This window comes from Montipora foliosa, chromosome 14 (assembly GCF_036669935.1).
Source record: "Montipora foliosa isolate CH-2021 chromosome 14, ASM3666993v2, whole genome shotgun sequence".
NCBI lineage: Eukaryota > Metazoa > Cnidaria > Anthozoa > Scleractinia > Acroporidae > Montipora > Montipora foliosa.
Genome location: NC_090882.1, coordinates 17691960 through 17718193, shown reverse-complemented (window position 1 = coordinate 17718193; position 26234 = coordinate 17691960). Strand labels below are relative to the sequence as shown.

At 39.9% G+C, this 26234-nt stretch overlaps 3 protein-coding genes across 4 annotated transcripts; 1 reads left to right on the top strand and 2 right to left on the bottom strand.

Moving 5' to 3' along the window:
* Nucleotides 1-266: 266 nt before the first annotated feature.
* Nucleotides 267-13168, bottom strand: LOC137985079 (endoplasmic reticulum lectin 1-like). Its single transcript, XM_068832535.1, has 16 exons — nt 12969-13168; nt 11996-12097; nt 11495-11572; nt 9904-9981; nt 9520-9586; nt 9341-9399; nt 7848-7988; nt 7548-7630; nt 7326-7382; nt 6300-6480; nt 5417-5485; nt 4362-4409; nt 3932-3975; nt 3501-3578; nt 1667-1742; nt 267-1142 (listed from the first exon to the last, which is right to left on the bottom strand). Exons 1-16 carry the CDS (start codon nt 13107-13109, stop codon nt 1068-1070), a joined length of 1377 nt encoding a protein of 458 aa, XP_068688636.1. The 5' UTR covers nt 13110-13168; the 3' UTR covers nt 267-1067.
* A 34-nt stretch (nt 13169-13202) lies between these two features.
* On the top strand, nt 13203-20397 carry LOC137985264 (tubulin delta chain-like). 2 transcript variants are annotated; one of them, XM_068832831.1, is made up of 6 exons: nt 13203-13569; nt 14177-14360; nt 15303-16153; nt 17632-17792; nt 19544-19649; nt 19758-20397. In XM_068832831.1, exons 1-5 carry the CDS (start codon nt 13464-13466, stop codon nt 19613-19615), a joined length of 1374 nt encoding a protein of 457 aa, XP_068688932.1. In that variant the 5' UTR covers nt 13203-13463; the 3' UTR covers nt 19616-19649; nt 19758-20397. The 2 variants fall into 2 exon arrangements, with proteins under 2 accessions (XP_068688932.1, XP_068688930.1); XM_068832829.1 differs by having other exon boundaries at nt 13203-13809.
* Nucleotides 20398-21588: 1191 nt separating this feature from the next.
* Nucleotides 21589-26085, bottom strand: LOC137984737 (protein phosphatase 2C-like domain-containing protein 1). Its single transcript, XM_068831997.1, has 2 exons — nt 25178-26085; nt 21589-23227 (listed from the first exon to the last, which is right to left on the bottom strand). The coding sequence occupies exons 1-2, from the start codon at nt 25956-25958 to the stop codon at nt 21822-21824; spliced, it is 2187 nt and encodes a 728-aa protein (XP_068688098.1). The 5' UTR covers nt 25959-26085; the 3' UTR covers nt 21589-21821.
* Nucleotides 26086-26234: the final 149 nt, after the last annotated feature.

Here is a 26234-nt window from a genome sequence, read left to right as displayed (position 1 = left end):
CAATTCTGGAGGTAACCGCTAAGTAAAAGTTAATCCAACTGAGTAGCCAACTGGGCGAGGAGAATTTTGGATCGAAATTCGATGCCTTACTTCAAGGCGTGTGGTTGGATTTGAACTTGCATGCGCATGACCCAGGATCAAAGTAACAATACAAGAGACAACTTTCCTTTCTCAGCAGTACATTGGAATTTACACAATAACTAAAGAAAAGTTAATGTACTCAACAAGTTGTGTATAATATTTAGTCATAGATTTATCAGAGGATGTAGAATGATCAGTCCGTTTCGCTTTATTGTGAACTAGACATTGCTAACAACATTTTTGACGATTCCCCTCAACTGTTCCCAATTACAAAAATTCCTTATTCGCACTGTTGAATATCCATTCGCGATTTATTGATTGGCTAAAATTATTTTGCGCCATATTTTCATCCGATCAGAGGCAAAGACAAAACTAATTGTGACTTCTTCGCGTTTTCCCGCGCTCCTGCCCACTTTGCCATGTGATTGGCTCATTTGACTGTCTGCGTTTGCTGTGATTTGCTGAAGTGTTTTCAATACATATCCGCTGTGAATTCGTAAAACTCCATATTCATAACTAACAAGTACAAAGAACATCAGTTACAGGTATATAACGTAGAAATTTTGAAACAACTATAGAAGGACAGTTCTTCACAGAAGACACATTGGGTGTCAGATGTTCTTTAATTCGCAGCACAGACGCCACAAAGTAGTTATGAAGACAGAAAATAGAGAGGCCCGTTTCTTCCTCCACGTTTCACCAGTGATCGAACCTTTAAACCTCGCGTCTTAACCTTTCCCGTGTCCATAAGTTTCTCTTGATTCAAGTTATGGCGCGAAATTAAAGAAAACGAGCAGATTTTCACATTTCGTCAGTATTGCTTCGTGACTTCTGCTGGGACTGGGGAGGGGTTATAACCTTTTTTCAAGTTCGCAATCAGTTAAAATGGAAAACCGCTGCGTGAGGTCAAATGAATGACGAAGTAAAATACTCTTTCTAGATTTCGCGATAATGAGAAAAATAAGCTAGTAAGCTGACGCAAATGTTCACACATTGTCCACTTGAAATATGCCGTTCTCGTCCATTTTTTCTAGCAAAGGGCAAATAATTGGGGATTCGACCTGCAAATAAAGAAGGAAACGTCACTAAATGCTCTGCCCGTACAATAATTGAAAATGAATGTAAAAATAACGCAACGCACAATCAAACTCAATGAAAAAGTATTGCAAATTTTGTCGCCGGCGCTGTTTCGAGGTTTGCGCTGATGACTGGTAATATTAGAGAGCTTAAGCATGCGCGTTTTTAAGACGCGGACGTCAACCGGAAGAGAAAATTTCGAGTGCCAGGACAGTGGTGTCTCCCAAATTTTTATACTAATTATCTCTAATGGATAAAAGATACTTGGAAATGTAAATATGGTTGTGTGAAAACAGGTTAAAAGGGAAAACAGCACACTTCCGGTTGCCGTCCGCGTCTCAAAAACGCGCGTGCTTAAGCTCCCTAATATTAGCTCCGAGTTACAAATTGTCTATGATTGGCTTAGTCAATAACCTCCGTCGGGCCTTAATTTCTCAGTTAACGTATTTTGCATCTTCGAAAGAACAAAAAAAGAAAGAACTCGCCTTATCATCAAGGCCACTCTTACCGTAAGGACATATTCACAAGTTTTAGGCTCGGTTAAAGATAACGAAACTTCTTGCTCATGTTTCGACTCTTTACACCTGTAAAATGAAAAAAAAAACTTGATTTCCATCCATTAGTTTCTTGTTGTCATTCGAAGAACGTTGCTTCCCTGATGAAGGTAGGGTTTCCGGTGAAAATGATTGCAGCAGGGTTGTTATATATCAGTTCTTAATTATCATCCTCTTCTTTTGCTCCAGATAACACTGAAAAGTTCTGGTGCAATCTTGTCTAATTAAATATTTAACGATGAGGCAGCGTTTACACGAACGGGGTTTCATTTGTGACTGCATCGCCTTCGAAGCGATTACGCCTTCTGTTCACACGACACCGATCCAGACTGTTACCGAAACCGGGTAGTTTGAAAACGCTGCCAAAGGTGGAGCGTTTTGAAAACCACACGGGTTATAAATGTCGAAATCGCAACAATTTGAGTACGGTTTCTACTTTAGCGCGAGATTTTGCAATGCGTTCGTCTGTGATTACTGCCTTAGAACAAGATCGGCATGACCTATGAGACCTAAACACTCCCAAAGCGATTCAGTGTAAACACTTCCAAATCGCATTGATTTCGAAGCTGAAGTCGTGAAACCGTGTAGATGCGAAACCGAGTTTGTGTGAACACTACCTTAAACTGCAATTTCGTTTTCAGGTGTCAACTAATGTCTTTGTTCTTCACTAAATGGAAGCACAGTCGGTGCTTTGATGAGAGGGCTCACCTTCCATCAACATGGCTAACGATCGATTCCTGACGGCATCGATACCATGTGTAGCTTGAGCTCGTCGGTTTTCCACTCTGGCGCCTGTTTCTCGAAACACCGGAAACTTTACGGACCATTTTCGGGTGTCGCAATTCCCTAAGTAGGGAGTTTAAGCAAATACGAAGGCTACGGCTACGGAAACGCCACAAAGCAAGAATATCATTGGTTAAAAAAGGAAAAATAATCGTGCTGCACGTTTTCCGTGCATTTTTTGTCGTACTACGTGAAATCACCAAATTTTAGGTTTTGAAGACAACGTGAGCATATAACGAGACAGTCATTTTCTGTTTTGACTTTAAAACCGTTCGTACCCATCCAGTTACACGATAGTTCGCATGAATTGTACAAGGTGAACAAGAAGGAATAATCGCGAAATACTTGCGATAGCGCTAAGTTATATTTTGGACTGACGTTTTCGTTGCCGTAGCCGTCGTGTTTGCTTAAACTCTCTAGTATCTCAAGAACGGAGAGGATTTAAGTCGTCAAACTTTACAGTCAGCTTGCTTTTTGTGACCTTGAAAACACGTTAAAGATCGGCTTTACTGAACAAGCGGTTGGCAGGTTCACAAATGGCTTTTCGGAACTTTCGAGAAACGGGCCCCTGCTTCGAGGGGGTTATCCCTTGTTTCTCTGGTTTTCCCTTATCATACTACAGCAATAGGCCATTTTCGAGTTCATGGCTGCCTCATCTTCAAAGCGAGTCTAAGTGCGAAGTTTTTGTGATGGCAATTAGTTTGGACTTCGCACTTAGACTCGTTTTGAAGAGGAGGCAGACATGAACTCGGAAATGGCCTGTTGAGGTGGAATTGACCTGCTTTAAGTTGCAAAGTAGTCTATCCAATTGATGGAGCACTAAAGTGGTTCATTCTTTATCTGTTCACTAAACTAACGTGTCGGTTCCCAGATAAATCTTGCCTTTGCTATTTATCTCTGGAAAACTACCCTTCACCGGATATTCTGCAGTTTCTCCAACTATACTTCATACTTGGTGAAACACTTGTTGAGTCAAGCGCGTGAAAAAAGAGAAGCGGTTCTTACTTTAATCTAACTTGAACGGTTCTTGGCTTCCCTGTGATGTCACAGAATTCACCATCACTATACAAATGATCTGTATAGCTGAAAAAAAAAAAACCCCAAAACAAACAGATTACCACATACGATTTTTTACAGTCACAATTTCCAATCATGTATGACAGGTAAAGATGCGTGGTTGTCAAACGATCTGTTTTTTTTTGGCAACGGTAACGACGCGCTTCATGGAGGTCTTAAAATATAGTTAATAGAGGGGGCAACCTCGTCCCCACGGCTTTTGGGAACGAGGTTGTAGAGGGGGCGCAATCTTAGAAGTATAAAAAGACGTTTCAAGTTAAGTGGATAGCGCTATCCACCTTTTGAACAACCGAGGCCTGGTAATCAAAATACCTGAGTTCCGAATTTATATAATTTTTATTTATGTTTCTTTTTTTTACCTAGCTGTAATTTTCTTTCTGTTTTTCTTCCATTGGATATGTGCCTGAAGACAAAAAGGAAAAAAAAATAGAGTCAACCAACGAAGAGTTGAGTCTGCAAAAAGCAAGTGTCATAAAAACAGAGTACCCATAGTTTCGTAGGCCATCCACAGTTGATGAGGAACTAGTGCAACCAGCGCAAAGCGAGGGAAAGTGGGAGCAAGTAATTGGCTTACGGTCAGAACTTCTGACTGGTTGACAAAAAGGAAGGACCTTTTCGGCTAATCATAAACGAAGCAATGACAGGGCTGCGCAGGCAAATCGCGAAATTAAGCCATAGACGCTTCTATTTTTATAAACCAAAAAATGGTAGACATAAAAATGGCCTTCGGTAAATTTAATTCAGTCACAAGCTGCGTTCTAAAAAAACAACGTTTGTTTGATGATATACCTCTTGATCCCATTTGCCAAGAAGGATATCTATTCTGGGACCAGAACCCTGAAAATGAACAAAGCACCTTGTATTACACCGAATTGTTACTATGAACCTTTCATAGTTTTACTAATACTATAAAATGTAAAACTGATAATAACAATCTTCTTCAAGAATTGTTAGTTGAGAGCTAGTTTTTCTCATTTGACCTGGAGTGACTGTGTGAACTTTATAGTGGTTGACCAGTGGCTGCTCAGATGGAGATCACAGTCATATGCTACGAGGAAAGGTAAGAAGGACGCGTTTGAGGTTCACAGTGCAACTGAACCCTTTTTTGATGCATAAGGCTTCTTTTATGCTTTCTTCCCCACCCCTCCCTCCCTCTCCTCTCCCCTCCCTCCCCTTCCATTCCTTAACCACACACCGGTGACTGAGTTGGTTGAGCATCGGGCTGTCATGCGGGAGGTCGAGGGTTCGAATTCCCGGCCGGACCAAGACTCAGGATCTTAAAATAACTGAGGAGAAAGTGCTGCCTTTGTAATTGCATCTGCAAATGTTTACTAGACAATCTTAGGCCCCGTCTCACAAAATATCTTGCATGTTCATAAGTTCCCTGTGGGACGTCAAAGAACCCGCACACTATTCGTGAAGAGTATGGGATGGAGTCCCCGGTGTTGTGGCTGTCCATTGTGAGTGTATAGGTCGATGGGTATAGCAGGATCATATCAGCTGAATAGCTGCCGAAATTTACACTTGCTAAAACAAATGTAATTTCACTCACGTTTTTTGATTATTTACATCAAACTAAAGGTCCAGTGCAAGCTTAACAGTCATGATTGATTGAGTGGGTGCTTACCCGTTGGGCAAGTGTTCAGAGAAATTTGCGTAACCAACCATGAAATCAATATTAGTGTCAGACGAACAAATGGGGTTTTCTTGAGCACAGAGTATCCAATCTTATAGCCGGTCACAAGTCACTTGTCACTCCACCTTAGTGTAATTTGCTCTGAAAGTTGCCATTGCAGTCAATTTCATGCACAAATTTTAAAACGTATCTTGCTTTGGTCACTTACATCTTCATGGAACTGTATCACTTGTTTACCATAACAAAACTTGTACTTCCACCATGAAACAGAACCACCCTGTAAACAACATCAACAATGCCAAAGCTCAAAACAGTGAGTAGGGCATCACATTCCTCCGCACAAGCTAAACAAGTATCTGATCATTAGTTTTGCAACCACTTCTCAGTCTCCTTATAACTGCCTCCTTTTTGCTAATGCCAGAATTGTCAATCAGATACATGAATAAAGTGAACTTAGTACAAACTGTCTAAACTTGGGTATGAACTGACCAAAAGTCTGGTACAAACAGACTGGATTGGAAACTCTCAGGTTTGATAATTTAACACAAAAAGGTTGCTTAAGTCTATGGTGTTCCATAGTAAGATCATTCTACTAGCTCCACTTCCTTATATACATGTAAATCAGATACTGTGGAACTGTTTAAGGACAGTGGCTACTATAGTTATTGCGCATACATGTACATTCTGTGCATCTCGAGACACTTGGGTTTCCTATGGGTGACGCTTACTAATACAGGGATATTTTGGCGCGGTTTAGAACTATGTGGAGAAAGCAGAACTAAGCAAGTGCTCTTGCTATCCAAAAAGAAAATTGGGGTTAACCATGCATTTTTCAGAGATAACTAAGCTTCAATTTGGAAAAGAATGCCATACATTGCTTTGTATTTCACAGCTTTTTACAAATTTTGTTGATTAATTATCTTTGAAAAATACATGGTTACCCACAATTTTCTTTCTGGATTTCAATAACACTTGCCGAGATCTGCTTTTCCCGCACATTCAGTAAAACACGCAAAAATACCTTTGAATTAGTAGGCACCGTCCCTAAAAGTGCCTACATGTCCATAGCGAGTTTACAAATAAACACTGACCCCAACAAGACAATGTTCGCCCTCAAGGAAGGCTGCAGTGAGCAAAGCATCTGGCTTAGGGAGGATTTCTCTGTACTCATCACCTGGGCCAGCTTTGGTGTTATCATCACTGGCTCCTTCTGGCATAAAACTGTCTAATGAAAATTGGTCATCCAGCAGCTCAGAATAACTTCGAGGTGGCCTACAAATTGCAACAAATCCTCAAAATAGAGAAAGCACAATGCAAATACCATGTACTTCATTTCCACCACCAGGATTATGGTACCCTCTCCCTCTGGCATGTTGCAACTGTCATTAACCCATTGATCCCTGAAAGTGAGACTTAACATAATTACTCTGTCTAACGCCAGATGATTTTAATCAGCAACTGGCTATGTCTTCGGGTGTTTGAGGCGTCAATGGCTTAAGTCAAATCCTCTTAGCTTCTTGATGACTCAACTCAGTTGCATCACATGGGATAACAGACAAATTGACTCAACTGAACCATAACCAGGGGTGGATCTAGGGGGAGGGTACAGGGGGTGCACACCCCCCCCCCCCCCTCCCTCCTGCAACTGAACTGTGGCTTTCTAATACAACTGGTACAGTGTATTCTGGGGAAAAAAAACGTTGCCAGTCAGCTGCACACCCTCCAAGGAAAAATCCTGGATTTGCCCCTGATAACAGATAAGTTCATACACTGTACTCTCATGCAACTTAGAACACTTTCAGGGAACGTAAACAAGGGGTTTGGGTTTCGTATGTCACTTGCTGGACTTGCTGGACTGTATGCATTGTGGCACAGACCAAGTAAGTCATAGGGAAGTGAAAATAGTAGATTTATAGCCTCCAAAAAGATTTGGTCATGTAAAGTGTACCATCCAGTATAATATCTAGAAGCAGGTGAAAGGTCCAGCAGGTACATGTATTTCAAACTGAGATTTCCTGCACAGCATGAAGTGCTTTCCAAGTTTTTTAATGCTCAGCACACCCATAGACAAACATCAATGCTTAATTGCGTTTGAGAAAAAGTCAAAATGAACTTACGAAGGAGAACCATCTAACGAGTGGCAATTGATCTGATGCACCGGTTTTTCATGATACCTGAAACCCAAGCAAACAAAATAACTCATTATAATCATTTTACCTCTCTGCAAATAACCAATAATTATAACTGTCAGTGAATTCTTTGGATCACAGAAGGTCAGAATGACTCATTAAAATGTTTGATGAAGCCCTGCACTAAAAAAGCTCAAAATGAAAACTCACATGTAAGCTGGGTTTGCACAAAGCAGTGGTGTAAAAACTTCCACTTCATATTGACAAGTTTGAAGCTCTTTCACAGAAATTATCTATGGATGAAATCAAAGTTGAACACTGTACATGCAAAGATCTCAAATTAATGATTCAAGTGTATAGCTTATTACATTATCAAAAAATGCGCCTCAGGGACAGGAGGGTTAATATAGCACACCCATGCACCAACAGAGCTTACACTGCTCCTTGAAAAGGAGGCAAACTATCAGAATTATAATAATATTAATTTAGTAAAAGCAAGATTTTTCTCACCTCATTACTTGACCTTGGATTGCACATGTAAACGACAAATGTCATGCGTGGTTTGTTGCCCAACAAATCGCAAGGGGTACCATTCGTCATTACAACTTTATAGAAAGGAAATTCATGTCCATCAATCTTACGCATGGGAACCTTTGAGATATCAATAAAAGTGGAACAAAAGAAGGCAAATTAAAAGAAAACGTCTTCAGGCAAAGAATGCAAATAGAGGTTTAACTCTGTTATGAGGAGCAAGGATGGCACAGTTGGTTGGTGCGCGACCTTGGTGCAAGAGATCTTGAGTTCGATCCCTGGATCTCACATCTTTGTTTCGACATCTTTCCTTTCTGTTTAGCTTAAGGTCTCGGTAAAGGTAAATTTGGATGTCTCGCTCAAATTTTTTGTTTTTGCAAATCTTGAATCGGTGGGCTATGAACTATATTTTCCCCAAAAAAAATTCTGAAAAGTTAATTTTTAAAACCACTAAAATTGCTTTTCTTTGTTTCCTGCCACAATCTTCCCGCTAAAAATGATTGAAGTGTCATGTCAAGCGCATGTGAAAGGATTGGGCGTCAATTGACAGCCTTCACAAGTCATCTGCTACCTTTAATAGCACGTGACCAAATGCTGATTAGCTCAGCATAATTGGCTTTCAATTAGGGGGCGAACTTGGTCAGAAGACCGTGAACTGTACGCAAAATCTTCAAGCTCGATTTTCCAGGGCTTTATTTTGACATCAAAATTACAACTTCTCGGATTCCCTGTCCCGAAGAGTTATAAGATATTGCTTCCAAATTTTCAGTTCAAATAGATAATTGTGCTACCCCAAATACAGTATGAGGAATTTTTCGTTTGTCTTCAGAGGTTGGTTTTATGGCACTTTTTCTGCCAAATTAAGTATGAGATGAGAGTTTCGAATTTGGTGCGTTATACTCCTTCAATATATTGACAATATCAAAAATTCCTCACAATTAATAGGAGTGCATTCATCTGTGACTAAAATGTAACAGAGTGCAGTTATTTTCGCAATGAAGTGAAGGGGCAGGAACTTCTGCAGCAGACTCGGTCGTTCTCAGTTTGAGGCCTCAAAACTAAAAGGCAATATTAAATACCAAAAAACTAAACATCTGCTAGGGTGCCAAGAAAGCTATTCTGTTATTCCGACTCCCTTCAAGACAGGATCTTGGTTTAAGCACAAGTTCAGTTCAGAAATGCTGTGAACTCCATGTAGATGAAAACCAAACCATTCATTGCTGGTCCAAGTACATTTCAAGAGCAATATTGTATGCACAAAATCATAGCTCACGTAGATGCCGGTTTTTGTCAGTTTGGAGAGTACATACATGTAAGCCACTAGAGAAGCTCTTAAAATGATTGACTGAAGGCAAAGGCCTGTTCTTCTTGCCTTTTTGGCAGAAGGCTCATACATTCCAATACTGACAAAACCCACAGCAATGTAGGTTAATATTTGATAAGTAAAAAACTGAATTATGATCTTTGCATACATTCTTATCGGAACGCCCACTGCCTTGTGTTGGAGGCTGGACAAGCGGTTTATCTTTACCTAAAGAAGCAAAAAAAATTGGCAAACATTCACGTATCAGCTACAAGAATGCACAACATTCACATCTACCAGGATTTAGCAACCACAAGTTGCCAAACTAGGCAATAAAATAGTGCAAACCTTCATTTTTTGTATGGATAACTTTTGGCTCTAGTCTTCCAAGGTAATATTCTTGTACTTGGTTATCCTGTTTATAAAGTGCAAAAATTAAGTTTTACACCGGAAGATACTGTACTGTGATTGTTCTGTGGGTTGCCTGTGTAACCTGTGCCTTTAGTGTATTGTGGGTAGTCAATAAAGTTAAGATGGCAAACTGAAAATGTGAGTGTGTTTTCTGGAGTGGTAATCCGTTCGCATTGTGGAACAGTCTGGAATACTGTCAGACATTACAGATACTCCAAAAACTCCATTCCAGTCAAGAGAATCAGGATTAATTTTATTTTCTATAAGACTGCACAAAATAAGCACAATTAAAAACAACATTCAATAATTCATTTAACAAACCACAACACCAGCTTTCACTTCATGGAATTGCTTTACATGCCTTCCATGGCAAAGTTCGTATGTCCAGTATGTATCAAGCTGAAAAGAAAAGAGCTTTGTTTAAGTTGAAACTAGCTGATACCACTTACTTAAGATGAGAAAAGATAGGGCCATGACATATTTCAATCTATACAGGGAATTAAAGGTAATTTCAAGTTTGGATTATCAATGTAGACACTGTTTCTTCACTGAGTTCATATTTAAAAGACAACAAGACATTTCACATCAGCCATAGCATAATGTGATTCAATTAAGTATGCCTATGTCAAAGTGTCAGATGAATAGGCTATGTTCAATATACATGTATCAATATTCACACATGGCTACAAGGCTTTATGGTTAAATTTAAATATTATTTTGTTTCGAAATCTCCCTTGAGACTTGTGAGACAAAGAAAACAGAACTAAGACTTGAAATTATTAAAATGACCATAAAGCCTTACAAGTACATAGTCATGCCTGAATATTGATATATTAAACTCAGCCTATTCCAAGGTACAGTTTACTTTAGTAGCCTTTGGCTAATAATTAACATGACAAATGATTCACTCTGCCTTTCTACTTTCACCCACGCAACCTTTGTTGAATTTACTTTCATTAAACCATAGTTACAGCCTTTGACACCGTCAACTCTGAGTCAACCAATGTCTAAAGCAAATCTAAGGTTAACTTTGTCCAAATGACTTTTTCCTCCTAGCAGATATCCAGGGCTGTATATTTTTATTGTCTACACAGAGCTATTAATGCTCTAACCTACTTTAACAACAAACAGTGCAAATGTTCTTAAGCACAATGCCTACTATTGTTATTGCGCATACGTTCTGCACATCTCGAGATAATCGGATTTCCTATGGGTGATGCTTACTGAAACAGTGATATTTTTGCGCGGTTTAAAACTATCCGGAAAAAGTATTTCTTAGTAAGTACTCTTGTTATCCAAAAATAAAATTGGGGGTAACCCCGCATTTTTGAGAGATAATTAAGCTTCAATTTGATAAAGAACGCCATACATTGCTTTGTATTACAAAGCTTTTTACGAATATTATTCATCAATTATCTTTGGAAAATGAGTGGTTGCCCCCAATTTCCTTTTTGGATTTCAATAACACTTGTTAAGATCTACAGTTCCCACACAATTATAAACCGGGGCCAAAATACTTTTGAATTAGTAGGCACCGTCCTTAAACCATAGTTACAGCCTTTGACACCATCAACTCTGAGTCAACCAATGTCTAAAGCAAATCTAAGGTTAACTTTGTCCAAGTGTTATAAATGAAAGCAAGGGTTTGCCTGAACTTCTTTCTCAACTTTTAATGAACGCAAAGAGGTCACATAGCACTAATGACTTTTTCCTCCTAGCAGATATCCAGGGCTGTATATTTTTATTGTCTACACAGAGATATTAATGCTCTAACCTACTTTAACAACAAACAGTGCAAATGTTCACTTAAAGTCATTGTTTAACCATCTTATCTTTAATACTGCCTACTTGAAAAGTCAGGGAGAGTTGTGGACACATTTTTATGAAAAAAAAAACACTCAAAAAATAATACCCTGTAAGAGCACTCTCCCCTTATCACAAGACCTTTCAAGAGTTCATCAGGGTCTGGACCAACTTCTGACTTACCACTCTACAAGCAAAAAAGGAGTTAAAGTTAGGTGTAAAACTTGACAAAAAAGAACAGAAAGGAAACAAAGAAGTTTTTAGTACCACAATGACAAATGTAAGCATTGGACAAACACATTTTCGTTTCTTAAAAGATGTGCCAGTCAATGTCAGTAAAAGGTTGCACTCAGATCATCATACTCTCAGCCAATCGGATGTTAAAAGAATAAAGTTTGATACTAACGTAAAATCATGTATCCTTGGGAACCTTTAGATTGGAGAACATGGATGACCTCAAGTATAAGTTTTCTGTACTCAGCATGCGACATACTCAGCGATATGCGCGTGCTCAGAACAGAAAACTCACACTCGTAGTTTTTTTTGTCTTCCAGTGTAAAGGTCTCTATTAACACATAATTATAATGATTACCAATGACAGTACTTGTACCTCTCTTTGTGGTTTATACTCTGGTAAGATACACTTGTATTTTTCATTGTCTTTTGTGATCATTACTATCGATTCTTTACTACTTGACAAATCCTCCTCATTCTGAAAAAAAAAAAACTCTTGTAAGTCAAAAATTAAAGGGCTGATCAGCACAAAATAATAATAAAGATGTCCTTGATGATCAGTGCCCCATTGACTTAGTCATTGCTGCTTTTACTTTATTGCCGGGCTATGTATAAACACCAGTTCTAAGCCTTTTTAGATATCACAAAAGCTGTCCATGGGAAAGAATTTGAATCCGAAGTGGTTTGATTCTAAAAATGTGATCTTAAACAAATCGTCATGTGATCCAAAAAATAATGTCATGTGATCCAAAAAAGTGTTTCTTGTTGAATGCCATGGCCGGCAACGTGCTTTACACAAACCACGTGACAACTTTTTTTTGTCATGTGACGGCTAATCTTTTGCTGATCACGGGATAAGTTTTTTGGGGGCAGATTTACCACTGTAGTGATTTTGATAGTAAACAAAATTAATAAACCTGGGCCACAAATTATATGTATCCGTTGTAGTTACAATTTTTCCTTGGTTAAAAACTTGTCAAACTACTGTACTAGGTTGTTTTCACTCTTCTTTATTTCAGATTAATTGGTAATGTCTATAAGATAAAGGAAAGCAAAAAATAAACTAGTCTGAACAATTTTTAACCAAGAAAAAATTGTAACTGCATATCCATTGCGTTGTGATTCAACGTTAACCGGTTTGTAAAACATAATCTCATCTATCTGCTTCAGAAAAAAATGCTTAATTAAAAATAATCTATTTCAACCCAAGAAAGGAATGCCTTAGTTGGTCATTAATTAGCTATTCAGATGCAAAAAGCTCACAAAACGCTATAACAGGTTTCTTCCATAACAAAACATCCGGCAGGTAAAATAAATTAAAGAGTAGTTGGGCATAGTTTCACACTTACGGGAGAAACTTGGCCTTCGTTGAGTTTAACTGGACCTCTCCAGCTAATATCATATTGTCCATCGTCAAAAGGGTTGAAAGATCTAGCACAGATGAACAACGAAAGCAGAGGAAATATTTTTGAGTCCACTGAAAGTCGCATACTGCAACACAGCTGTGTACATGAAGCCGAGTATGATAATTTGCTAACGTGTCGACTGAGTGAATGCCTAGGGCCCAGATCCCTTCAGTTGACATTGCCTCGGTGAAATTTCATTGAATTTTCAGGCATCACATGAAATGTGATTAGATCTTTCTAAATTTTATACTTCTTAGCAGAATGAAATCATCTTATTTAAATCTGGATAAAAACTGGCATTTCTTTAAATGTGGATAGAAACTGGCATTTTTTCAAATTCAGTTTTCAAAACACAGATTTGTCGTCCGTTGTCTGCACAATTTCGCTTTATTTACCTGCAATGTCATTGGACGACGGCAGGTATTTCACCCACTAGCTATGTCATCCATTGTCCTTTTGGTTGGACAATGTGGCAATCAAGTTGGACATGAACTAATGAGCTTGATTGACAAGAGCGACACTCACCCACTCAGTCACAGAGATGGTAAATTACGATGTGTGTGTGTAGACAGTGAATCAAAGGTCATTGGCCATAACTATTATGATGATACAAGGAGAAGGGGTCTTTATAGAGAAACAAACATGGTCGCTGGTCAGAAAGGCAGAGGAAATAACTGGGCTCTTGGCTATCATGGTTTTGGTGGTGAGACTGAAGGCACCTCATTGTTGCATCGCACTATGGATTCTTTAAGAGTGGAAGTAGAGAGATGTGATAATTATGCTGGTAATTAGTTCAATTAGCTATGCTTTTGCTAGTCCAAAAACAGGCTCTTTATTGGGTTATTCACTTGAAAGGCAGGAGAGCTTCCAAGACCTTTCTGGATGAGCTCTTTTTGCGCTATTCTTAGCTAACCAAAAAAACATTTTGCAGCAAAATGAGAACAGGAATCTAATCAATAGGTCCTCTCTGGGCTCACACTTGATTTGTGTAACATATTCTCTCTTTGTCTCACTAAGAAACTGTTGAAATACATGGTCGGTCTGACTGGTGAAACTTGGTCTTGTCTGGGTTCACACTTGACCTTAAAGACTGGGCTAACATTTTGTTCTGGGTTATCCGGTAACCGTTTTTCTTTCTCTCACTTTTAAAGGCACTATTGTTGTACATAGTCTTGCTGGTGGAACAGGGTCTGGTCTGGGTTCACATTTGGTTGAGAGAATTAGAGATACATACCCAATGGCTCATGTTATGTCCGTAGCTGTGTCACCCCACACATCTGGCGACAGTCCATTACAGCATTACAACTCTCTTCTAAGTTTGGCTTCCCTGCAGTGGTGAGTATGTTTAATGCTTTACTTTACATGCCTCTTTTTAATAGCGTAGTTTGTACATCACCTTATGAGCATGAGACTCGATGTTCAATGTTTGATTTAAGTTCGATCATCCGGATGAGTTTAGTCCAGACAAGGTTTAGGGTCACACTTGCTTGTGACCTTAGGGGGAGTCACCTAAAAGTTAGAGTCAGAAACACTAGACTCTCAATACCAACTCTCATTTGGCATGTGAATGCCACTTTATTGTAAACTTACAATTTAAAGTGGTACTACGACCAAAAAAAAATTTTGTTTTTCCTTTGGATTTCAAAACTATGTTAACTAAACACTAACTCACGCAAGTTTTAAGTTCTGATTTTAAAAAGACACCTGTTTATTTTAGCTGGAATTTTCTTATTTATTGGTCTGCCATTACTAACTTCAAAATCTTGCGAGAAATGGGTCAAGGAGAAAATGATGTCAAACACTCACTAGTTTAAGAATGCAATGCATGTGTACGCGGCCTAATTAATATGCAGCACGGGGGGTTTCGGGCTTTCAGACCTTTCAACCCGTGTTTTGCATATGTAATAAATTGCGTTTACACTCTGAAATTTTAAGCTAGGGAGTAAATGACGTCATTTTCTCTGGATCCAACCCTCTGAGGTCCAATCGGCCAGTTTTGAATGTGAGTAATGGCGGACCATGAAATCCAAAACTTACGCTCAAAATAAACAGCCTTTGGATAAAACTCAAAGCTCAAAATTTTGCCAGTTAGGTGTTAAGCGAACACGCTTTCAAAATCAGAAGAAAAAAAGGAAATGAATTTCTGATCATAGTACCACTTTAAGAAATGTGGCATTTAGGTAACAAACCTGGTGATGATGATGATGATGATGATGATGAACTTTATTCATGTGTCGATGTATTTAGCTGACGCTAATTGGTTCATTTTTATTTAAGTCATGCAGATGGGGTGTTACTCTTCAACAATGATGATGTTCTTCATCACGTTGTGACACACAGTGGTTTGGTATCGCAACAGAAACGTGCAGCCTCCACCTCACTTAAAGACATGAATGCCCACATATCTGCCAGTCTTGCTGGACTGCTTCAGCCCTTCGGGAGCAAACCCAGACGGATAAAGGGAAATGTTAAGGATAGGGGAAGCAGACCACTTTTACATGCAGCTAAGATGACGCAGAAAGGGTTGAGTTACAGCACAGGAAAACCCAATAAAACAGATTTTATTTCACGAAAGCTGTCATATTCTCTTACTGAAACATTGGACAGATCAGATGTTCTTGGCAGTAAGCTTTCAGAGAATTCTGCCACAGCATTTAGATATTCTACAGATGTGTTGCCCAGTGTGTGTGATTTGGATGGTAGTAAGGAGATGGCTAAGCAACCAAGATCTACAGCGTCAGCCTTATTGCGCTATCAAGGAATTGTGAGGCCTTCTCCCTCAAAGACAAGCAGCTGTCACTCAGAAAAGTTCGAAGCAGGAGTCTCATGTGGAAATGAACCATGGGAAATGTTACGATCAGTCTGTCCTGAACCATCTAAGAAATTTGCCACAGTTCATCACGTTGCCAAGTCTAAAGTTTCTTGGGAAGCCCTTGTCCACTCTCTAATCCATTCGATACGTCGATATGACAGGAACGGCTCCCAGTTTGCTACTGTTTGTTCGCTTCTTGTTGCCCGAGGTGATCTTGATGGCTCCTTTGCAGAAGCATCGACAAAGATTGAAGAGAAGCTACGTCTGTCACTGGGATGCGTGGAATGGAATCCATTTCCAATTGACTTCTGGATCAGTGAGTAAAAGTCCACATAACTGTTGACATTTAGACCTAAGTAGACACTCTTTTCTCTTCCGAGAAATTGTCCATTACCTTAAATCTTGGCATAGAAGGGCCGCCAGACTTATTAAAAAGAATTGCAGTGGCTATTGAAGAATTTGCCTGGAGCAGAGTGGAAGTTTAATTACTAGAGAGAAAATGACTAATTTATCATTTAAGTGTTTATTACAATGTAGTTCTCCATACGATATAAAATTTGTTCATTTCATTTTGTAGGCAAAAATTTACCAATGAAAAGGTAACTCACACTTGCAATGCATGCTGAGCTACAGCTTCTTCCTTTTTTTTTCATCCTTGTTCTTGTCAATGTTGCCGTCTGCTTAAGTCCCTTAATATGGCATGCAGGGATGGCACAGTGGTAAGAGCCCTCACCTCCCACCAGTGTGGGCTGGGTTCAATTCACAGACTCGGCGTCATATGTGGGTTGAGTTTGTTGGTTCTCTACTCTGCACCGAGAGGTTTCCTCCGTGGTACTCCGGTTTCCCCTCTCCACAAAAGCCAACATTTGATTTGATTTGCATAAATTGTTGATTTCAGTTTACAAATGTCTTTTTGCAATCAGTCTTTAGTTAACATAATTTTGAAATCCACAGAAAAATAAGAATTGATTTTTTTAGTCACAGGGGCACTTTAAGTAAGTTTAACTTAAAATGTAAACAATGATGTCAGCAAAGATTTCCTTTTGGCAACTTTAGACTGGCAGCAGTTGTCCTTTCTTCCTCATAGTGACTGTGCAGGTGGAAATGAAAACATTATGCAAATTTTGGGTAAAACTGAGAAGGGATTGGGGAAAGGGATTCCAGGCTACCAGCTGGCGTAGGAGGAGAAAGAGGCTGCTTGCAGTCTAGCCAACTTTGAATTAATCCAAAAGTGTCAGGAAAGAAATAGGTAAAATGTAATGATGTTAATTATTGTGTTTGACGAGTAGGAGGACTCAATACTAATGCAGATTGTATCAAAAAAATTTTTGGGACGACCAACAGATTTGGCGTCACCACAGATTTTGCAGGGGCGAATGACATCATAGGAGAGAGAGCCTGCGATTGAGATAGGTCCAAGACGGTTCCACGCTTGTCTGTTTTACCCTAAATTGAAATTGAACATGCCCCATAATCTTTTTACTTAACATTTCTTCCATGAGTGCGCGTTGGATGTGAGTTGGCTATAACCACTGAGTCTCATTTCTGACAAGTGTGAATGGAATAATTATTGTTGTATTAAATTTTCATCAAATTCTGAACGCTTGGACACTTGGAAATTGAAGCCAGTTTGCAACAGTTGATGCAATCAGTTTCCACAATAATTATTAGGTCATCCCATGTATGAACTGATAACTAACATTGAGTGAACCAATCAGATAGCTAAGAACCGCAATATCCGAGTTCAAAATTTTAATAATACCGTCCAGTTATTACGATGTTTTTGTTCTTCAGGTCAGTACAATCCATGTGGTTTTAAAGATTCACGATCACTTACACTTTGCTTGAATTCTACCAAAATAGTGGAGACAATAGAAAATGTCATACTCAAATCACGTTCAATGTATGATGCTGGGGCTTATTTGCATTGGTTTTGGAAGCATGGCTGCTCCGAGGTAAACTAGACAGACATTTCCTGGACTAGATGACATGTGGGTTGTCAGTTTCTTGGTTCCCCAGTCTGCTCTGCCGAGGCTTTTTCCTCTGGGTGGTCAGGTATCCTCTCTCATCAAAAACCAAAGTTGTATAATTTCATTTTGATCTGCTTCAATTATTAGGATAGTTCTTGTGCTTGATTTGGCTGTAAAACATTGAGAATTGTTATCATTATCATTAATACTAATTCATATTCCAAATCGGCACCCTTAATCCTCAAGGTATTAACAAACGCTTTTCATTTAACTAATATATTCCTATTTTTCACGTTGCCATGTTAGCACCAATAGCGTAGCTCCTACTCTACTATAAAAACTACACGTGACCCACAATTCCTCGATTCTCTCTGACGAAGGGCTAACACTCGAAATGTCAGCTTTTAGAATCTCTGTACGGTGGCCAATTTACATTATCAACTCCGTTGATAAAACCAATTTTTTGTATACACTAAGATCTTGAGTTTCGCACAAAACCTAAGCTTATGAAGTGGGTAGAATTTAATCATATTATTATTATTAATATTATTATTATTATTATTATTATTATTATGCAGTATGTAGTACGTAAGTATGCTTACAAATATAAGTAGGAAAAGGCACTATTGTGTAACAATCCCTACTGTTAAACCTATTTACAAACCAATTGGTAATAACTAACGAACCAACATTTGAGAAAGGAACAAGAGTTTATATTCCTTAATAACTCGTCGAAACCTTGAATGACCTTGCTATGTTTAGGGTGTACGATAAAACTGCCTTCTGCATATTAAACAAAACCTGGTTCCCTCTATCCAAACCTAAAAACTTCCTAACTTTCTCCGCCGTCTCCATAGAGTAGCCTCCTAGTACATCAACTATCACATTAAACTGTGTGATAGTGTGGCCGGGGAACTGTTGGCGCATCTCCCATCTCAACGGCGCATACTTGTCAGTTTTCTCCTGTTCCTTCTGTTCTCTGTTGGAAACCCAAGGGCAGCTCATCTCAATAAGGATCACCTTCTTCTCCTTTCTGTCCACAATTCTCGCATCGATTCTGTTAGCCCTGACTTCCGTATTTTCAGCAAATACTGGGACATCCCAGTACGCGCACGCTCGGTCATTCTTGTACTCGGGTTTAGGTGAGACTGGAGAGTACCAAGGGGGGATACACTGGATAAGATCTAAGTCTTTCAGGAACTCGAAGAAAAGGATTTTCAAGGCTGCATTGTGTCTCTGCATGTACTTTGTCTGTGCCAAGGTACCACATCCGCTAATCACGTGGGCCATAGATTCAGGCCCTTTTCCACACATACGACACGTGGTATCCGAGGTGGTCAGCGTCTTCGTCTTGCTCTGGTGGTACAGCTTAGTGGGGAGTAATTGCTGGTATAACTCATAGATTCCAGCAACAGTATACACAGGTGCAGACTTCCACTTACTAAGCCAGGTGAAGCAGTCAATAACTTTGTTATCATCCCATCTTTCTCCGAACAGCTTTCCTTGCCACCTCTGCTCTCTTACTTCCCTCATGCTTCTCTCTTCTTCTCTCGCTCGTAATGTTCTCCCTACTCCTTTAACATGTGCAAATATTTCCATTATTATTATTATTATTATTATTATTATTTTTATTATTTATTATTATTTTTTATTATTATTATTATTATTATTATTATTATTATTATTATTATTATTATTATTATTATTATTATTATTATTGCCTCTCACGATTTCAGAACGACTTCCTGGATGCATTTGACACGTTGGAGTCTGTAGTAGAGAACTACAAGCTTGCGACAGCATTATGAAATTACAGGCAATACCACAAGAATTGAAAAGGCCGTAAGTAAAGCTTTCTAATTCTCACTAAACTTCCGCGTGTTAGAGCAATATCAAGGGGTTTGAATGTTTAAAAAATTGTTTGAATCTTTAAAAACTTTGTCATTCTAGGTTTTCACTCACAAGATGACCGACCTTGATTTATACAAAAAGAAGAGGAAATGTCTTTTTGTTTGCGTTGGAATCGTGTTCGTGTTCACGCTCCGTTTTCTGAAATTATCATCGTGATGTCATTGGACATGGAAATATAAACAGTTTCTGAAGTCGCCTAATCTCAATTGAACAAAAGCAATAAGAACTACAAGAAGAACAGCTAAAATTAGGGATAATGCAGTGTAGCCCTACCACTTTTCGACTTTCTTTGTCTTTTGTTGATGATTAATTAACTGTGCGGTTAATGGAAGGACATTTGGTATACTGTGCCACTCAATTCGTGGTAATGCACGCGCATGAGTGATTTTGCTAAGAGTTTTGTACGGCGTCTTTATCTGGCATGGGATGAGCTTTCTGATAAACAATGAGCGTCCTTTCTTAAACAAACAGGGCCCCGTTTCTCAAAAGTCCCGAAGGCATTTACGAAACTGCTATCGGTTTGCCAGATGTCCCTGGAATCATGGACAGCAATTGAAGTCACTGCCTTGATAAAACGTTCCTGTCTCAAACAACGATGTTCAGTTGAAACTTTTTATTCAACTCTTGTACAGTAAAATTATAGTGACAGAGCAATCAATTAAAGAGAATAAGGATCAAATTCTGTGTGTGATTTTTGACTTCTTGGTTGACAATATTCTGACTTGCTACTGTGATGGCGCTTCGTTCCCTCACCCAACGAACTTCCCAGTTCTTCTGCTTCGAGCAAATTTGTTAAATAAATGAGTGAATAAAATTACGAAGCAGGTGTATGTCATAGGATGCTGATATTTATAGAGATTGTGTAACCTGAGGAAGACCGCGTTGCCAGAGGTCGAGAACCGATGGCACACAATGCAACGGAAACGCTGTCGACACATGCCCAGGGATCAAACTGAAGCCAATGAAATCGCGCGATTAGAGGCAAAAAGTACCAAGGAATTCTCATTTCTAACATCGATGAAAACAAACCTTAATTCCCAACGTGGTCGGTCATGGGGCAGTTCTGCCAACGCCCTTCGTTATTGACAGCAACCAGCTGGAATGTATTGCCATTGCCAAGCAACTTGTATTGTAATACAACGGCAACGGCAATGCCGGAGCAATGCCGGAGAAAGGGCAACTGAAAAATCGTATTCCTTGGCAGGATTTGAACCTACGACCTCCGTAACACCGCATGTCGGATGCTCCACCCACTCCACCATATTGGGAGGCGCGGTGGCCTCATGGCTAGTACACTCGACTCCGGATCGAGCGGCTCCGGGTTCGGGTCTTGGCCGGGGAAATTGTGTTGTGTCCTTGTGTTGTGTCCTAGGGGAGGCAGTGTGGCCCAGTGGTTAGGGCGCTTGCCTTGAGACCCGGAGATCCGGGGTTCAAGACCCGCTCTAACCACTGGTTGAATTTGTTCCTGGTAGTCCCTGGTTCGACTTCCCAGCTGCACTTGTAAATAGCCAACTGGTTTGCCTCCGGCCAGTTGGGATTCTTAACAGTTGTTGTTGTTGTTATTCTATTCTGTCGTTTCGTTGAGTTTCATTGGCCCTGAAAAGCCTCTATGGGGAGGGGTCAATTAAGTATGTATATTTGTATTTGTATATTTGAAAAGACACTTTACTTTCACGGTGCCTCTCTTCACCTAGGTGTATAAATGGGTACCGGGGTAACCCTGCGATGGACCCGCATCCCATCCAGGGGGGAGTAGAAATACTCCTAGTCGCTTCATGCCACAGAAACCGGAGATAAGCGCCGGCCTGATGGGCCTTCTAGGCTCGTGGCAGACTTTACCTACCTACCCTACAAGTATGTATGCACAGAGTTCATAAACTGTATTTTTATTTTCAATTTTCTTAAAAGAACTATTTTTTTAAGTTAGCAATATAACTTCATGCGGTTTTGTCAAAAAGTATATTATTTTGAATGCAACGTTTGGTGTACAGCAAGATTTCATCAAATACTGTCAGAAATGCGTTTTCGTTTGACGCCTGATAGTGATAATTTACCAAGCGACCTGCCTGTTCTCTACTTCATCCGATTAATGTCGGCGCTTTATCAGCTTAGTTCGCCATCCTCTGCAAACTGAGCGTCCAAAGCCTCTAGGATGTCCGCTGTCACCATTTGCCAGTTGATCATAGAAAATCCGGGCAAAAGGGCAACAAACACTGTGATGTTATCCATTGATTCTGCATAAAGCGCACATTTAACAAGCCTCTCCGACAAGGACTTAGCCAGCAAACGTGCCCTCTCTTCCTTTGTAAGTTCTCTTCCTCCAGAATCCTTCATTGAACGCAAAGTTTTGTCATCCGGGAGAGAGGATCGACGACAACGTAGATATTCGATGCTGACGCCATCTATTACGTCATTATTCCTTGAGTTGGTTGTTTCATCTACATGTTCGGTTTCAACGTCATCTTGGGTTTTCGTAACAAGTTCGTTATTGGCTTTTTTATGGAACGGTGAAAACTTGTCAAAGCTCACTTCACTTTCACTTTTCCACCGTCTTAATTCCGTTTTATTGGCAGCAAAATACCCCGTTGTTACACCAAAATTACTGGTATCGTCAGCTTCACCGACAACTTTTAAATCGAATTTTAAGCCACTCGATCTGTCTGTCAAGTCTTTTTGTTCCTCTTCAAATGCTTTTCTTCTGTTTTGTTTCGTCCCTCGCATAATTTGCCTTTTCACGTCCCTTCGGATCTGTCCGATAAATCCGTTCACAAGATGAACTGTTTCCTCGAACGAGAAGACTTTCCAAAATCCTCCAGAAGCGACAATGATAAGCTGATCACTAGATTCAATGCGAACGTTTTTGACGTCTGGCTCATTGATAACGCATTTCTTTAAGGCCGTATCACCGATGCTGCCTAGACCCCTAGTCACTCCGAGAGCACCATTTACTAGGGCACACCTTTCGGTCTTCACAATGATCCCACTTGAGTTTTTCACACGGTTCCGTTCCTTCTTATTGTACAAATCGTGTTTGTGAGTGAGTACCTTAGCAACGTCGTCATCGCGCAACAAAAGTGCGCCAACGTTCCCCACATTTGCTGCCAAACACGCGTCACGAGACAAAACGCACGTGACTGCTGAGCAACCACTCCATCTACTTTGCGACCGCTCCTCTTGTGACGTCAACAACAGATTTTCTTCAGTTTTACAGAATGCATTTCTAAATGCCGCAGCAATTTGGTTTTTTGTCGGTTTCACTTGTTCGTGTGTTATAATGGAGTCCAGTTCTTCTTTTAAGAAAACATGAAGATGCCGGCTGCACTTCAAGGCCGTGTTTTTACCGCTGTAACCGTCATATATAGCGAAAAAAGAACTGTCTAAATGGTTAAGGAATTCGTTCTTGTACACATGGACGTCTTCCATGCTTTTCCATCTTTTGTTAGCTTCCTCGCAAACTCCAGCAGCCATCGTGCATGACAGGTCAAATCCTCGGCCAATTACTTGTATTTCTGCAATTGAAAAAAGGCAAAAGCGATGAGAACTACTAGTTAGTGCCTAAATCGTAGCGGGTGCACCTTCTGTGTACAAAAAATTCCTGTGTTGAAAGAGCAGGGCGTTTTCACTGTTCTTGGTTAGGAGCTCACCAATCTCGACCCCTGAAACAAAGTGTCTTCTCGTTGGTTTTCGTGCAGAACAATCAAAGGCGTCTCTAATTGGTGCATTCATGTTAGCCGCACGAGGAGTGAGCAAGCGTCGTAAAGTTCAAATGGCAATTTTTGGCTTTAAGAACCCTACGGCGCGTGTTCTCCTATATAGAGTTTCCCAGAGCCTTGGGTCGATCCGAGGCTCTGGTGACGAGAATGGGAGCTCTCGTGGGGCATCGACGACATGACGTGGCATCGCGCTCTGGGGAAGTACGACTGGGCATGCGTGAGGCGGGCGTTGAGAAAAAACAAGGCTGAAAAGAGCGCAAACTATTTACCAGAGCTGCTGTGTTTTGTCCAACATTATTTTCTATCTCCTTCAAACATATAAAGAATTCGAGAAATTCGAGCCTTTTCTGGGCTCGTGGTAACTTCGGTACGGGCCAACTATTGCACGATGAAATATGACGTAGCCTTTGGCCAATCAGAAGAGAAGACGCTCATCTCTTTGACTGTGCAAGAGTGTTCATAACATCTCTTAGCTTGTGGCGTGGACATCAATTGATCAATTTTGCACCGCGCATCTCATACTGCTCATAACATTCATAACATTGCGACTTCGAAGATGGCGGCGTTTCTTGCCGGCCATCTGAAGAAAGGCATCAAAAGATGCTTCTGCTCTTCAAAAGCTGTTAAGCACAATTATGGCAGCGTTTACACGAACGCGGTTTCACATCGACACGGATTCACGACTTCGAAACCGCATCAAAATCGATGCGGTTTGGAAGTGTTTACACGGAACCGTTTTCGCCTGAAAATCAAAGTCGTGATGGTATAAGCGAGGGCTGCGCTAGAACGTACGGATTGTACGTCATTTTCAAGAACCAATCAGAAGGCGCGCATCTCTTGGGTTGTGGCTTGGACATCAATCAATCAAAATCAATTAAGCACGTTCTTCATCGCAAATGTTCTTTTCTCTTATCAATTAAAAGTCATGAATAATCTCTTTTTTTATAATTTCGACTTCTCTCCGTTAGTCAGTCAGTCGCTTCCGTTATTTTTCCGTTACTCTTTTAGTATTTGAATTCAAATTAGTTATAACTACCATAGCGGTATTTCATCACATTTTTACATTGAAGCAATCCAATGTAAACTCTCATTGTACCTAAAGAAGGCTGGTTTGGCCAGCCGAAATATGGTACGTTACTATAAAATCAAATCTACGTTGTATCTGCTCTTGCGCAAAGTATTTAGTTTCTAACTAAGAGATTCGGACTTATTTCTCCTTTTTTAAAAGACAGGTATAATGCACACGAATGAAACTAAGAATGGTAGCTAAAGTGTGTAAGTTTCTTCCCTGAGTAACGATGGCTTTTCAAACGACTGAAACGAAGCATGTCTCTGTGTTTGCATGGTGATCGAGCAAGGCTCAAGTATTTACATTTGATCCAAGTTAATTCCAATTGAGGTGAAAAGGTTAAAAATCTTGTTGGTTAAATCGGGTTTACGTAAATAGGAATCACGCAAACGAATTAATGATCACTGTATAAAAGAAATTGGTTAATTTGACTTTTTTCAGTCGCAGACGAATAATTTATAAATGGCAAATAGTTCTTTGCTCTTCTAATAAACTTTAATACGAACTAGTTTAGTTATTTGTGTTAATTGATGCTTTTATCTGTTTGGCTTTTGTTAGCGTAAGTCAATTGCGTCGTGATTGTCTCCCGAAAACTTTCAGGATCATTGAAAACTCTTTTAATAAAGGCTTCTCAGTTAAACGTTGACATAAATCGAAATTGGAAATAATATACATACCTTTGATATTTTGGTCATTTAGACTTGGCAGGCCCATATTCCTATTCAATTCACTTCTCAGAACTTCAAATGCTGTGTTGATTTTATGCAAATGCTTGTACCCAAAAAACTGTTCATGATCACTGGAGCTGACCTGATCTCGATGCTGCTGAATTAATGTCCTTCTTCGCCGCACAAGAGTGTTGAGGTCTTTAGGTCTTTGATGATGTGAATACTTAAACACTTTTAATGCGGAATGTAAATTCCGATGCCCCTGTAAGCGACAGATGTTAATCACCTCTCCACATTTTGAACAAGGGATTACAATATTCGGCAACAAAATCTGCTCTTCCGTGATCACGCTTGACGTCTCTGTTAAGAGATCCGATGTTCCAACATCGCTTTGGCCATCATCATCATCATCGTTTTCTTCGTAGCCTTCAGCGTCTCCTTCCTCGCCTTCGATGTGTTCTCCAAATTCCATTTCTTCATCGCTGCTCGTTCGTTTTTCGGAGATTAGATTCACCGTCACGGCTGCGTGCTCCATGTCTGATGGCTCTCGCGGCTCTAATCCTTTTCTTTTCTCCGATACTACGTTCCTAACGCCCCTTGTTGGAAACTTTCTTTTTGTCTTCGAAGCCTTTCTTTGTGAGTGCAGCGTTTTCGAGCGCCTCTGGGTCACTGTTGCTGTTCTCGATCTTGTTTCTTGTGGCTCCTCACTTAAACTGAACCAACGCAAGACAGAACGACTCGCTTGCACCATTCCGTATTTGGACCGATGGGAATTTGGAGAACCAGCCATTTGTTTCAACAGTAATTGGGGCTGGCACTTTAACCCAAATATTAGAACAATGGTGGTAACCCTTTTGTTCGCTATTTGTTTCGTCAATTTGGTTCTTGATGATCCCTGCCCTTTGCGTAAGCTGTTGTTATGGTAACGATTCCCCACCGCGGTGTGTTCCCTTACAAATTCCTCTCGTGTAAAAGTTGATAGCATTAACGAAGTATTATCTCTGTTTTCATAAGCCATCGATATGTAACATAGCCCCCCTTTGAGCCAAATACACCCTTCCCTCAG